The sequence below is a fragment of the Oncorhynchus kisutch genome, linkage group LG24, assembly GCF_002021735.2.
Source record: "Oncorhynchus kisutch isolate 150728-3 linkage group LG24, Okis_V2, whole genome shotgun sequence".
Lineage (NCBI taxonomy): Eukaryota > Metazoa > Chordata > Actinopteri > Salmoniformes > Salmonidae > Oncorhynchus > Oncorhynchus kisutch.
Genome location: NC_034197.2, coordinates 22,205,781 through 22,222,301, shown reverse-complemented (window position 1 = coordinate 22,222,301; position 16,521 = coordinate 22,205,781). Strand labels below are relative to the sequence as shown.

General features: G+C 41.5%; 1 protein-coding gene across 2 annotated transcripts in view; it reads left to right on the top strand.

Moving 5' to 3' along the window:
- Positions 1-16,521, top strand: part of LOC109869719 (nucleolar protein 4-like) — a 140,288-nt gene that overhangs the window by 53,810 nt on the left and 69,957 nt on the right. For both annotated transcript variants that reach the window (XM_031803545.1, XM_031803546.1), the window contains exon 4: positions 6,494-6,603. In XM_031803545.1, the coding sequence (XP_031659405.1) occupies positions 6,494-6,603 (110 nt within the window). The remainder of the gene's footprint in view (positions 1-6,493; positions 6,604-16,521) is intronic.

The window sequence follows — 16,521 nt, the reverse complement described above, 5'->3', positions numbered from 1 at the left end:
AAAGAAATAAAGAAAAAAATGAGCGAGAGAGAGAGGCACAGCAGCCAGAGAGAAAAACGGCTTATTTCTTTGTATAGCATTTGTATTGTAGTGCAGGTTTCCCAGACTGAGAGAGTGCACAGTGTGTGGTATGGCATTGAACTGTGCTCAGCTCTACTGTGCTGCTGTGTTCTGTGCTAGCCTGGCCTGGGTTGGCTTGTGTCTTCCCCTGTGCCTGCTGGTTGGCTGTGTTAGCTTTGGCAAGTGACTGTGCCACTGGAGGACATCTATGGCGGTAAGGGAACCGTGACTCAGACTGGCATTCCAGAGGAAGATTCCTGATATCCCACAACCCCATGCATTGTTCCCAAGGCCAAGGGCTTACGCTTCCTCAGGAGGAAGCCTGCCAATGGGGTGAAAGACACACGGAGACAGACAAAAATGGTGTGGAAATGGTGAGGAGAGAAATAAATCGGAGAGTCCAAAATGGAGTGAAATCTTCAATGGCTGTCCTGCTATTTATACATATTTTATTCCTGCTATATTCAGGGTCCCATATTGACAGAGTGGCTGTCATGTACCTTCACATATGGAAGACACTTCCATATTCCCACAAGAACAGAACATGGGTAGTATGTAAAGTAAACTATGCCAAATTAATAGTAATGCTCACCAAACCCTCTCCTCCACCCCATAAACACACAACACAGCAAGAGAAGTGCTCCCAGGCGCAATCTGTCTGTCAGAGTGTTGTGTCAACGCTGACCAGCTAACACTGGGCGTCACTCATAAAGAGAGCAGCTAATTGGCTTCCTTCCCTATGGGGGTCCACCCCTTTCAACCCCTCCAATCTACCACCCCCCTCCTCTCCGCCTAAGCCACTCCCGCAAAAGTTCAGTGTTGAATTATTGAATGCAATTCATTACTGTATGCTGGGGCTCTTTTAAATTGACATCAGGCAGTCTTTTGAGTCACATCTTTCATCTTTAGTCTCTTCAACCTTCATCATAAAGTATTGGGTATGCACTAGGAACAGGTGTCGAGGAGGTGTAGGATAGGGCCTGATCCCAGATCAGCACTAGATCTGAGATGCTTTATTAATAAGAGCCTTGGTCACTGGTCCTGTGCTGATTTTTCCTCCCTTCTCATTTTAAACTTCATTTCTCAGCTGTCAAGTCTAGTCTCTGTCATTTCATTTATCTACTGACCTACTAAGGGACAATGTTCTGGAGTCCTGAAGGGGGGAAATGCAAGGCAGATAATCTATACCTCTGCAGTAAATAGACAGGAGCGCAATCGATTACTGATGGATAGAGTTTGTGTACACATGAGTGTACTGTCCCAGTAGGTGATAGGTTGTTTGATATGATTCTTGGAGAGGAGGACCCTGTACCCCCTGTACGTCATGTGGTAGTACCCTCCAAGATCAGGTCCCTGGGTCTGAACCCCGAGCTGTGCAACTGGGTCCTGAACTTCCTGACGGGCCGCCTCCAGGTGGTGAAGGTAGAAAACAACACCTCCACTTTGCTGATCCTCTACACAGGGGCCCCACAAGGGTGCGAACTCCATGTTCACCCATGACTGCATGGCCACGCATGCCTCCGACTCAATCATCAAGTTTGCAGATGACACAACAGTAGTAGGCCTGATTACCAACAATGACGAGACAGCCTACAGGGAGGAGGTGAGAGCTCTCGGAGTGTGGTGCCAGGAAAATAACCTCTCACTTAACATCAACAAAACAAAGGAGCTGCTCGTGGACTTCAGGAAACAACAGAGGGAGCACACCCCTATCCACATTGACGGGACCACAGTGGAGAAGGTGGAAAGCTTCAAGTTCCTCGGCGTACACATCACTGACGATCTGAAATGGTCCACCCACACAGACAGGAGGCTGAAGAAATCTGGCTTGGCCCCTAAAACCCTCACAAACTCTTACAGATGCACAATGCACAATTGACAGCATCCTGTCGGGCTATATCACCACCTGGTATGGCAACTGCACCGCCCGCAATCGCAGGGCTCTGCAGAGGGTGGTGTGGTCTGCTCAACGTATCACCGGGGTCAAATTATGTGTGCCCTCCAGGACACCTACAGCACCCTAAGTCACAGGAAGGCCAAAAAGATAATCAAGGACATCAACCACCTGAGCCACGGCCTGTTCACCCCGCTATCATCTAGAAGGCAAGGTTAGTACAGGTGCATCAAGGCTGGGACAGAGAGACTGAAAAACAGCTTCTATCGCAAGGCCATCAGACTGTTTAAACAGCCATCACTAGCCGGCTTCCACCCGGTTACGTAACCCTGCACCTTAGAGGCTGCTGTCCTATATACATAGACTTGGAATCACTGGCCACTTTAATAATGGAACACTAGTCACGTTAATAATGTTTAAATAATGTTTACATACTGCTTTATTCATCTCATATGTACAGTTGAAGTTGGAAGTTTACATACACTTAGATTGGAGTCATTAAAACTCGTTTTTCAACAACACCACACATTTCTTGTTAACAAACTATAGTTTTGGCATGTCGGTTAGGACATCTACTTTGTGCAAGTAAATTTTCCAACAATTGTTTACAGAGATTATTTCACTTATAATTCACTGTATCACAATTCCAGTGGGTCAGAGGTTTACATACACTAAGTTGACTGTGCCTTTAAACAACTTAGAAAATTCCAGAAAATTATGTCATGGCTTTAGAAGCTTCTGATAGGGTAATTAACATAATTTGAGTCAATTGGAGGTGTACCTGTGGATAAATGTCAAGGCCTACCTTCAAACTCAGTGCCTCTTTGCTTGACATCATGAGAAAACAGTAGAAATTGTAGACCTCCACAAGTCTGGTTCATTGTTGGGAGCAATTTCCAAAAGCCTGAAGGTACCACGTTCATCTGTACAAACAATAGTACGCAAGTATAAACACCATGGGACCACTCAGCTGTCATACCGCTCAGGAAGGAGACGCATTCTGTCTCCTCGAGATGAATGTACTTTGGTGCGAAAAGTGCAAATCAATCCCAGAACAACAGCAAAGGACCTTGTGAAGATGCTGGAGGAAACAGGTACAAAAGTATCTATATCCACAGAGTCCTATATTGACACAACCTGAAAGACCTCTCAGCAAGGAAGAAGCCACTTGTCCAAAACCACCATAAAAAGCCAGAATACAGTTTGCAACTGCACATGGGGACAAAGATCATACTTTTTGGAGAAATGTCCTCTAGTCTGATGAAACAAAAATAGAACTGTTTGGCCATAATGACCATCATTATGTTTGGAGAAAAAAGGGGGAGGCTTGCAAGCTGAAGAACACCATCCCAACCGTGAAACACAGGGATGGCAGCATCATGTTGTGGGGGTGCTTTGCTGCAGGAGGGACTGGTGCACTTCACAAAATAGATGGCATCATGAGGAGGGGAAATTATGTGGATATATTGAAGCAACATCTCAAGACATCAGTCAGGAAGTAAAATCTTGGTCGCAAATGGGTCTTCCAAATGGACAATGACCCTAAGCATACTTCCAAAGTTGTGGAAAATGGCATGAGGACAACAATGTCAAGGTATTGGAGTGGCCATCACAAAGCCCTGACTTCATCCTATAGAAAATGTGTGGGCAGAACTGAAAAAGTGTGTGTGAGCAAGGAGGCATAGAAACCTGACTCAGTTACACCAGCCCTGTCAGGAGGAATGGGCCATAATTCACCCAACTTATTGTGGGAAGCTTGTGGAAGGCTACCTGAAACGTTTGACCCAAGTTAAACAATTTAAAGGCAATGCTACCAAATACTAATTGAGTGTATGTAAACGTCTGACCCACTGGGAATGTGATGAAAGAAATAAGAGCTGAAATAAATCAGTCTCTCTACTCTTATTATGACATTTCACATTCTTAAAATAAAGTGGTGATCCTAACTGACCTAAGACAGGGAATTTTTACTAGGATTAAATGTCAGGAATTGTGAAAGTCTGAGTTAAAATGTATTTGGCTAAGGTGTATGTAAACTTCCAACTTCAACTGTATATAGTGTATTCTATTCTACTGTGTTTTAATCAATGCCACTCCGACATTACTCGCTCTAATATTTATACATTTCTTAAATCCATTCTTTTACTTTTAGATTTGTGTGAATTGTTACATACTACTGCACTGTTGGAGCTAGGAACACAAGCATTTCACTACACCCGCAATAACATCTGCTAATAAAATGTTATTTCAAATGTTATTTTATTTGATGAGGATGACAGACTATTGCTTGTACTTGAAGTATAATGTCAATGCAATACAAGAGATGATGTATACCAGTTCAGTTATAGAGAATTTGCAGTTATTTTGTTATATGCTATATTATACAGTATATTATAGTAGAGAAGTCTTTAAAAATGAACTGCTGGTGTAAGTAAGTTCAAATGCACAAGCATCTTAATGTAGGATGTCCACTTAGTGGTTTAATGCACCCATTACATAAACTGTAAATGTCCATCATGGCCAATGGCAGAGAAATCATACTGCAGGTCCACTATTCATTAAACAAATCTGGTCTCTTTTTCATTATGGTTTAACACAGGGCAGGATAGTAGTGGATTTGTATTTATTATGGATCCCCATTAGCTGTTGCCAAGGCAGCAGCTACTTTTCCTGGGGTCCAAATGACATTACATGTAAAACAAAAGATGAAACAGTACATCATATTACGCTGTTACACCCCTACATATCAACAATACAAAAGGTATAATATTATCATACAACATTACAATGTAGCATGCGTGTGTGTGTGTGTGTGTGTGTGTGTGTGTGTCTCTTCACAGTCCACGTTGTTCCATAAGGTGTAGTTTGATCTGTTTTTTAAATCTGATTTAACTGCTTACATGAGTTATTTGATGTGGAATAGAGTTCCATGTAGTCATGGCTCTGTGTGGTACTGTGAATTTCCCGGGGGTCTGTTCTGGACTTGGGGACTGTGAAGAGACCCCTTGTGGCATGTCTTATGGGGTATGCATGGGTGTCTGTGTACTAGTTGTTTGAACATGTCAATACCACTCACAAAGACAAGAAGTGATGCAGTCAATCTCCTCTACTTTGAGCCAGGAGAGATTGACATGCGTGTCATTGATGTTAGCTCTCCGTGCTGCCAGCCCTGCTGCTCTGTTCTGGGCCAACTCATTTGCATATGTCCCTCTTTGTGGCACTTGACCATATGACTGAGCAGTAGTCCAGGTGTGACAAAACTAGGGCCTGTAGGACTTGTTTTGTGAATAGCAATGTCAAAAGAGCAGAGCAGTGATTTATTATTGACAGACTTCTCCCCATGTTAGCTACTGTTGCATCAATATGTTTGACCATGACAGTTTACAATCCAGGGTTACACCAAGCAGTTTACTGTCCTCAACTTGCTCAATTTCCACATTATTTATTACAAGATTTAATGAAGGTAATCTATACATAGAGTAAGAGCTGATTCTGGTCAAAGAAGCTGCTTGTTTGTTTCTGTGTGCTTGTGGCAGCTGCCAGGAAGAGCAATTTAGTGGCTTTGCTGCTTTCTTTATGAGCGATCCACCCTCTTCTATCTCGCTCGCACATGCACACTGTAAAATGATTCTGGGTTGAATTGAAATTGACAAAAAAAAAGAAACATATACTTAATCAAAATAAATGTATGTTGTTTCAATGATTTGTTAATTTAAATGATGTATGTGATTTAATATACTAAATTGTAATAATATTTCTCTCTACTTAATAATTTTAAATTATTGCAACAATTTTGCCTCTTGCCTCTGTTTTTGGAGGATTGTGGGTAATTTAAATGTTTTTGTTGTATGCATGTTTGAAGAAAGAAAGTATATTTATATATTAGAATTAAGCAGCCCGTTGTTCAAAATAGTGTACTGGATCATGATGAACGGATAGCAAAACCATCAGGCAAATTATTGTTCAATGATGAGACCACCCATTCCTTCCATCACCACTCTTAATGATGGAAGCAAATGCTGCTTCCTGCCAGTGGTGGAAAAAGTACCCAATTGTCATACTTAAGTAAAGATACCTTAATAGAAAATGACAAAAAAAGGTTAAAGTCACCAAATAAATGTATACTTGAGTAAAAGCCTAGAAGTATTTGGTTTTAAATATACTTAAGTATCAAAAGTAAATGTAATTGCTAACATATGCTTTAAAAAGTGCAAGTATAAATCATTTCAAATTCCATCAATTTAGCGAACTAGACAGCACCATTTTTCTCTACTCCCACATTAAATGTCCCTCTAGTGTTCACTTAGAACACTGCCACCCAGGCGGAGTCCATTGACTAGTGCATGTACAGATTCATCAGGGCACTCAACAGAAGAAGAAAAAATTGCATTTCTAAAGTTCAGGTAGTGCCTCGCTCTTTCAGTTTGTTTTCTTACATTTTGGTGCTAAATGAACATGACCCTGTATGTGTTTGGGTTCAAGAAGGAGGTTATGGGAGAATGAGAGTCTACTAATACTTTGTGTGTATAATCTTCATAGAAAATGACAGACCGACATCACTGGTGCCGGATCTCATCGACTACAACATGCCGCTGACCACCACCTATCTGAAGCAGATGAAACTCCAGTGCATGAGTACCAATGAGCAGGTAAGGCCAAGGTGTAGCTTGTACATCAGTGTTCCCTAACTGGCGGCCCCCAGGAGATTTTAATTGGCCCCCCAAGTTTTCTGAGAAAAATGTTATATATATATATATATATATATAATCACACACACACACACACACACACACACACACACACACACACACACACACACACACACACACACACACACACACACACACACACACACACACACACACACACACACACACACACTACCGGTCAAATGTTTTAGAACACCTAATCATTCAAGGGTTTTTCTTTATTTTTACTATTTTCTACAATGTAGAATAATAGAGAAGACATCAAAACTATGAAATAACACATGTGGAATCATGTAGTAACCAAAAAAGTGTTAAACAAATCAAAATATATTTTATATTTGAGATTCTTCAAATAGCCACCCTTTGCCTTGATGAAAGCTTTGCACACTCTTGGAATTCTTGGTGGCTATTTGAAGAATCTCAAATATAAAATATATTTTGATTTGTTTAACACTTTTTTTGGTTACTACATGATTCCACATGTGTTATTTCATAGTTTTGATGTCTTCTCTATTATTCTACATTGTAAAAAATAAATAAAAACCCTTGAATGAGTAGGTGTTCTTAAACTTTTGACCGGTAGTGTGTGTGTGTGTGTGTGTGTGTGTGTGTGTGTGTGTGTGTGTGTGTGTGTGTGTGTGTGTGTGTGTGTGTGTGTGTGTGTGTGTGTGTGTGTGTGTGTGTGTGTGTGTGTGTGATATATATATATATATGCATACATACATACATACATACATACAGTACAAATTAAAAGTTTGGACACAACTACTCAAGGGTTGAAACTGGCTCTCATGAATGCCAAGATTGTGCAAAGCTTTCATCAAGGCAAAGGATGGCTACTTTGAAGAATCTCAAATATAATATATATTAATATATAACACTTTTTTGGTTACTACATGATTCAATATGTGTTCTTTCATAGTTTTGATGTCTTCACTATCATTCTACAATGTAGAAAATAGTAAAAAATAAGAAAAGGCCTTGAATGAGTAGGTTTGTCCAAACGTTTGACTGGTACTGTATATAATATAAAAAATAAAAAAAATTGTTGGACATAAAAGACAGCAAATCAGCTCCAAGTGATTTTAATGATGGAAATCTGTTCCAAAGTATTCCCGTGTATAATAGAAAGATATATGCGATCGTATACAAATGTAAGCCAGGTTTTAAATGTTTTAATATTTTAGTCAAATATTATTTCTGTTTGGGCTTCTTCTGGTCAATTTGCAGTCTACAAATGATTTATAATTATGTTCCAGCCCTCTGACCATCCGCTCAAGAAAAAATCGGCCCGCGGCTGAATCTAGTTGATGGTCCCCGCTGTACATTCTGTTGTCCAGAATAGGTGAAGATTAGATGGAAGTGGCTGTCTTCACTGTCATTTCTATCAGGCTCTTTGTGTACCACACACACACCCCTCCCTCGACAGCCCACCTTCCATCCCCCATGCCAGGTTAGCTATCTGTAAAAGAGCATGGAATCATTCAGGACTGCCAATCAGGCACACACAGGAAAGTGTGTGCTTGTGAGAGTGTGTAAGCGTGCTCGTGAGATTGTGTGTGCCTGCATCTGTGTGGGCGAATGAAAGTGCGTATGTGTGGATGTGCGAGTGTGTGCTTGCATGCCTGGTAGTATAATCAAGGAGGGAATGGGGTTCAGCTCATTCCAATTAACAAAGACTCGGCAGTCTAATTAACTGAGGTGTGAGAAAAGTATTGGAGTACCAATTTGCAGAGGAATGCCAATATGTCCTGTCGGCTAGACACTGCTGTTCGCCATGCACACGAACAGAAGTAAATGTAGTATACATTTTTCCTGTAGGCCGGATCATAATGTGGTGCTGATATGTTTAAAAATGTTGTTGTTTGCTGCTGCCTTCTTGGTCAGGTCTCCCTTGCAAGTAAGAGTACTCACATCTTTGGTCCAACAACATTGTTAATAATCACCCTAATTACTAACAGTTCACAATTTTACCATGATTTTCATGTTATAATTGATGTAAGACTAAATGTATCATTAAATTGTGACATGTCTTAAGACGTGATTTAAAACGGACAAGTTTTTCACTTAACAATGGGCATGCTTACGCTTGAGCAAGGTGCTCTGCAGGGTCCCCATCTCCTGACTCAACAAAACGAACCATCCCCTGATGGATTGAAATGCAGGGTGTTGGGCATCTAAGTGCTTGAGATTCAGTTTCATGTCTAATCCTGGCTTTTAGATTTTCAGCAGAGCAGCAGTACTCACCAGAGGCAGGAAATGAGGAACAATGACTCAGCTATCAAAAAAGGACGCACAGGCAGTGAGGGCTTGGATTGGTGGGGGTGGGTGAGGGGCAGGCACCAGGGTGTAAGAGGGCACTAAGGAGGGCAATCATTGAATGACCACTCTGTGAAAGAGGTCATGGGCTTTTGTGTGTGTGTTTTTATAGGGTCTTTACAGAGCACGGGGTGGTGCAGGGTTAGAGCGAAAGAGAGAGAGAAAAGAGGGAGAGAAGGATGTGGCAGTGAGGGAGGGGGGACGAGAACATCAAGACATGCGTGTCCAGACCAATTCAATAATGGAGGAAATTACCAAGCATCCTTCCTGCAGGCTGCAGACGCTGGGCGGTGGCTCTGTCTCTGCCCGCACCGCCAGGGGAGGGGAAGGGGAGGGGGGTGATGGGAAGAGAATTAAAGAGGGATGGTTCATTATCATTTATGGGCTGTTTTCCCATTTATTCCGTCTTCTCCTGAGAAAACTAATTGAGTTTTTGGGGTGGGGTGGGGGGTGGCAGGGGGGATGGAGAGGTGGGGGTAGGTAGGCTATAATTACTATGGGGCTATAGGAATACACCAGATAAGATACCAGTTAAAGTGAAGACTAGTTTATAAAATGAGGAATAACCCCCCACCTCACGATAATGATGATGAATAAAAAGCAGTCTATTTATAACAGGTTATATTTGCATACTGACAAAGACTATGTGTTTCATACTAGGGAGAATGTAGCTTAAAGTCAATGTATTGTGTTGGTCAATGTAACTATAAGGACTGGGATAGAGTGCATGGTGCTGACCTGCTCTAATATATAGTGGCATGAACAATTTCAAGGGTCTACACTCACATCAATATTGAACACGCTATGAGATGTGTGTTACGGGATCGTATGTTTCGAAATTGTGTTATTGATACATACACTTTCCAGGTTTCGCCTGTAGGTGGCAGAAGTTCCCCATCAATCTGTCTTAAAGTGCCTTATCCGCACACAAATCATCTGTTGACTGCCTTTAAAGGGACTCACGTGGTTATGGTATGAATCTTTTAAAAATATAATTTTTACTCAATTGCTAAAAAGACCTTCAGAATGAAAGAAGACTATTGTGTGATCAAACCATAGAAATGGGTCAAACCTTAAGGCATATACTTTTCTTTAAATGCCTCCTTTGTGTGTAAGTTACTGTAGGCTATTGATAGTTTGTGTATCACTCTCTTATTTGCCTACACATGTTTTTATTTTTATAAATCAATTACATATTTCTGAAGTAAAGGTTTTAAGTGAAAATACTGAATGTGAAGTCAGGCGTGGGCATTTGTAGAGCAAGAAACAAAGCAATGGCTGTACTGTACTCCAGTGTGGGAATTAACAAAGAGGAGAAGGGAGAGGCAGTGGTAAAATATGTATTTATTAAGCCGCCAAAGACCATTTGAAATGGATTGAGTGAACCCACTCTAACGCACTGTTGCCTACAGTCCCTATTTTGCACGAGGCGTGTGACGTCAGTTACCGCTGCCCCGCCTCCATCTTTGGGGCTGGTTGACAGTGCAAGTCTTGGAGGGTCCTGTACTCGCTCCCATACCAGGACATTGTCTTTAGAATTAAACGTGAATAAAGAGACTGGAAAGGGGGAGAAATTGGAGAGTGGTTTGACATTCACACTTGAAAATTCACCATCAGAAGTGAAGGTAAGCATTTATTTGACATGATACGGTTGTGTTGATATTTTGCTGTTCTCAACTGTGCGCTGAGCTATTTTCAGCAGCTTTGGAAAATAATGTTGTGGCAATTACACCTCCCCAGTTTTCAGCTTATTTATACCCAAATATATAATAATTTCTAACCAACGAATGACTGATAAAATGGTTTATATGATTGATTTTCGATAATACCCTATGCCTTATAGATTTTTGATATAATGCATAGGATATAATTTGTATCAATTCAATTATTATAGCAAAACGTGTGCTGTAGAAGTTAACAATCTATTCGATCCTCTCACAACTTAAAATGTTATAGTAGGCTATTATAATACCATTCCAAAATATAGTATTAATATCAAACATATATTTCAAGAAGGTACTCCAGTTGACATCCAACATCGCATATAAATGTGTTATTATCCATCCCTAGTAGGCGATCAATTAAACAATATCCGATGATTGCTTGAGTTAATTGTATAAATTGTCCTACAGTGGTCAGTCATCCTTTTCTTTTGATGTAGGGTATGCATCAACCGCATACCGTTGAAGTGCATAGTTCAGTGTATACTGTGTATCATCGCATGTCATTCCATATGTCACATTGTTCTCTGGTGGGATGCAGAATTACCAAGCACAGTGGGAACGATCTCCCACCAGCGAGGCGCGTGCGGCGTGCTCACAGCCCCTCTACGTTGGTACTATAACCCCATGCCTGTGTAACGTGATCATTACTGTAGGCTGCGTACTGTAGCAATTTGCTCCTAGTTACCTTCCGAGAAACGTACAGGCCGGGGCAGGATACATTTTAGCTATTAGAATTTCGTGCAGTGCTTTTAAACAATGCAGTGGTCCGATGTTACATTGTGATTGTAGCAGCAGAAGTTCCATTTTGGCTGCCATTTAGATATTTAATGTTACTATGGTAACCCTTGGACGATTCCTCCAATTGTCCAGCTAGCCGTTAGAAAAATACCAACTTTAACAAAGGCTAAACATTCTAGCTAGCTAGTACCATTTAGCAATTTCTATTTCTATCTGGAGTAGCTAACTTTCCAAGCTCTGTCGATATTATTGCTTCAAAGTACTGTGGCCAAGCCACGGTATTTAAGGTAAGTGAAGGAAGTTAGCTAGGGAGCGTTAGCTTGCCAACATTTGACAGGAAACATTTGCTAACTAGCTAGTTACCATATAGCAAGATACATTAGTTACTTACACTATATATACAAAAGTATGTGGACACCCCTTCAAATTAGTGGATTCGGCTATTTCAGCCACACCCGTTGCTGACAGGTTTATAAAATCAATCACACAGCCATGCAATCTCCATAGACAAACATTGTCAGTAGAATGGCCTTACTGAAGAGCTCAGTGACATTTAACATGGCACCTTCATAGGATGCCACCTTTCCAACAGCTCAGTTACAAAAATATCTGCCCTGCTAGAGCTGCACCGGTCAACTGTAAGTGCTGTTATTGTGAAGTTGAAAGTCTAGGTGCAACAACAGCTGAGCCGCGAACTGGACTGCCGAGTACTGAAATGCGTAGCAAGTAAAAATTGTCTGTCCTTGGCTGCGACATTCAGTCCCAAGTTCCAAACTGCCTCTGGAAACAACGTCAGCATCAAGAACTGTTAGTCAGGGGCTTCATGAAATGGGTTTCCGTGGTCAATCAGCCGCAAACAAGCCTAAGATCACCATGGGCAATGCCAAGTGTTGGCTAGAGTGGTCTAAACACGTGTTTTCTGGAGGGATGAATCACGCTTCACCATCTGGCAGTCCAACGGACGAATCTGGGTTTGGTGAATTCCAGGAGAACGCTACCTGCCCAAATATATAGTGCCAACTGTAAAATTTGGTGTAGGAGGAATAATGGTCTGGAGCTGTTTTTCATGGTTTGGGCTATTCCCCTTAGTTCCATTGAAGGGAAATCTTAATGCTACAGCATGCAATGACATAATAGATGATTCTGTGCTTCCAACTTTGTGGCAAAAGTTCGGGGAATTTCCTTTCCTGTTTCAGCATGCACAAAGTGAGGTCCCTACAGAAATGGTTTGTCCAGATCAGTCTGGAAGAACTTGACTGGGCTGCACAGAGCCCTGACCTCAACCCCATTGAACACCTTTGGAATGAATTGGAACGCCGACTCAGAGCCAGGCCTAATTGCCCAACATCAGTGCCCCTGACGTCACTAATGCTCTTGTGGCTGAATGTCCCTGCAGCAATGTTCCAACATCTAGTGGAAAGCCTTCCCAGAAGAGTGGAGGCTGTTATAGCAAATAGGGGACCAAATCCATATTAATGCCCAGGATTTTGGAATGAGATGTTACACGGGCACATACTTTTGGTCAAGTAGTGTATATTTGTGCAGCTAAATGGGCTGTCTAATAGTTTCTACATCAATATTTTTTACTTTGAAATGAATGATATGAAGCTACCCATTGGCATTGATTCTTGAAGAATATAACTTATAAATGAGCTTAGTTAAGCTGTCGTGTCCTATCAGAGGTCAAAATATAAGCTTGTTTCATTTTTACTAAGGTTATACTGTTTGTAAGCAAAGTAAACGTAAACAAACGCTGTATAGCCTAAACATGGTTAAAACTATAATTTTGATATCATGGATGGTCAGTCGATGCATCAATAGTTCTATGAATTGGAGTGGTTGCATTTCTCCAGCCCCATCTCTTAGCTTTTTGCTGAAACAGTGGCGGGGAAATGCTTTATTGTTTCGGCTAAGGATTGCCCCTTTAACATTTGCATCTCTGGCCATGTTGTCTGTAACATCTCTGGCAAATTAGCTGGTTGGATATCTACAGTAAATAGCTAGTTCCAGAACTGGCAGTCTAAGGAGGATCTCTGTGACACTGGTGAAACAGCATGGCCGGCAGAAGTTGTGTGATGTGCTTAATGTTAGCTAAGAAACCCACAACTTCAACTTGAGCTTGTGAAGTTGCTGGGTTTCTTCAACTTGTGTAAAGGAACATTATGCCAATGAATATTAATATGAATTTAATATATTTGAAGCTCCGCCCTGTCATCCCACTTATGACACCATAGTAGCCCAAGGGAGACATGAGTAAAGTTTTTGCTTCCCAATTTGAACACCACAATGTTTAGAAGCCAATAAGTCACAAATTAAGGCCATGGTTGCTACTGCGCTGTCAATAATATGACTAGCTTTGCTAGCGAGGTCACTACCTGCACAACTGAATGTGACTGCAGTTGTAACTTAGCACTGCTTTCCCAATCAGAACCATGGCAACAGGGTATTTTCTTCTGTCACGTTTTTTTCTGGATGAAGTTGGCATAATTTTTTTTGAGGAAAGACAACCTAGCTGGCTGAATCCTAAAGGGACTACAGCTGGTTTCCAGTGGACAAAGGCTTAATAGCTTTAAAACCGTCTTTATCATCCCCTGCCTTCTGCCAGAGCCTCACAAGGATAAAGCCTTGCCAAAGAAAAATCTGTTTTTTTGACCCCTGTGAGTCAGTTAGCCAGTTGGAGAGGAGGCTGCCTGTGTAGTAATCCTTCCCTTGAGCAAAGCTCCAGAACTGTGACAGTGGGTGTTTCCCTCTCTCCCCACTCCTCTGTTGCCTCTCCTCAAAAAAGTTTCATCGGTCTCAGTATTGTTGTCACAGCATAGCCTATTGTTTCGTGCTTCCCGAGAGAACCTCTATGAAAATAGGACGTGCTAATTTGACATGATGTTCTACCCTGTTTTTGGAAAGATAATGATGATAAATGTAGACTTCTGTAATGTTTATGTACGCATGGCTGACTGTGAAAGATGGTGGAAGCGCTATGTTTTGGTACCAGGCCCCACTGTAGTATCCTGATTTATCCTAGTTGGTTTCCTTTCAGGGCAGGCAGTGCAGTGTGTGCAGTTCTTGAGAGGGAGATGGGAGGTGACAGAGGATCTAACCCCTGGCTCCCCACAGCTGCTCTCTCTGCGCTCGACTTGTGCTGCCTGCCATGCCTACAGTGGGATGCGTGTAAGGCTCAGCTAGCGGAACCACTCTCTCTCCAAACACCCTTTCCACAGTCCTGCTGGTGCAAGGCTCTGCTTCCCCTTTACTTACCATTACCAATCACTAACATGCACCTCACTCAGTTTGGTTTAGATATAGGCTACACCCTTGGTTGTATAGCCTAACCAGAATGAAGCACAGTCCAGTTTGACCCTGAGTGATATAAGCCTGCCTCTTTTCGTAGGATTAGTTCCAGAGGGGAAAGGCTAATCATCATATTTGTGGTAGAGTTGTTCCTGACTGGATTAAACAGGAATAGGAGTGTTGGATACTACAGTAATCTCTCTGGGTATTTGTTAGAAATTGGGGTCCTCATAATGGCTTTTTATCACAGCTGTAGATGGCTCTGGATTTCATAAGTCATCTGCCTTTTTAATGATTGTTGTTTTTCCAGTAGGAATTTATACAGGGACAATTGTTCAAATAGCCTAGTGGTTGGAAATCACCCATGTTGGTTTTGTTTGCCATTGTTTACCACCGTTCTTCTCTCCTGTCGGTCGAAGCCAACATTTTCAGATCAAATGACAAGGAAAAAAAACACAGTCCTCACATTGAAATAATTGGAAACTGGACTGGCATTGACAGGTGGATAAATATAAAGCAGATGGGGTTGTAGAGGTCATTGAAAGCGTGACCTTTCCCTATTCCTCTTGTGAAATTACTAAAGCTGCTTCTCCCTCTCTGACCCCTCCTCTGGAGGTGTGGTTTGGACTAAGATTTCCAAGGAAATTGCTTCTTACATAGCCTACAGTTTACACTCTTAATTCAATTTGAATGTGCATTGCCTTGGTCTGCACTGCACTGTTCATTCTATAGAATAGGTTACTAGTGTCACGTTCTGACCTTTTATTTTCCTTTGTTTTGTCTTTATTTAGTATGGTCAGGGTGTGAGTTGGGATGGGCAGTCTATGTTTTGTGTTTCTATGTTTGGGTTTCTGTTTCGGCCTAGTATGGTTCTCAATCAGAGGCAGGTGTCGTTAGTTGTCTTTGATTGAGAATCATACTTAGGTAGCCTGGGTTTCACTGTTGGTTTGTGGGTGTTTGTTTCCTGTGTCAGTGCCACACGGGACTGTTTCTGTTTGATTTAGTTCATGTTATTGTTTATTGTTTTGTATTTCATAGTGTTCAGGCTTTTCTTATTAAAATTCGCCATGAACACTTACCATGCCGCATCTTGGTCCGATCCTTACTCCTTTTCAGACGAAGAGGAGGAAATCTGCCGTTACAACTAGGCTAATCATACCATGGCACGGTAACTAGGGCTGGGAATTTCCAGGGACCTCACAATACTAATTATCACGATACGTAGGTGCCGATATGATATTTATTGCGATTATCACAATTCTATATGTATTGCAATTCGATACTGTGATTTTATTGCCATTTGATCTTCCATATTGCTCACCATGCTGCAGAGACAAGAGAGCCATGAAAAAACAAGTTGCGATATGTAACTGTATCGATTTCCACTTTAACCTTGATGTAGCCTTATCTTGACAATGTTGACTGATAACTAAGGCACTTTAAACTAGTGCAGAGAGTACTCACTGAGAGAAAGGAGTAGTCACCCTTTCCATTGTGGAAGAGTGTGTGAATATGCCAGTGTGTTTGAGAGGATATCAGGTTCCTGAAAGCACCCACCACAACCCAAACCCATCACATCCAGTAAACATTGTATTGTGAAAGCAGATCAGAGTGCCCATGTCACTTTAATGATGTTGTGCATCCATGTATTTGCGAAGACCAAGTTTACATTTCTATAACCGTTATTGTCTCTCGGAGAAACATCTGAATTCACTACATCGGCTGTCTGTTCCTATCAGCATCATCGATTTAAACTGAACACTTACAGAATGACAAAGTAGCTCTGTGT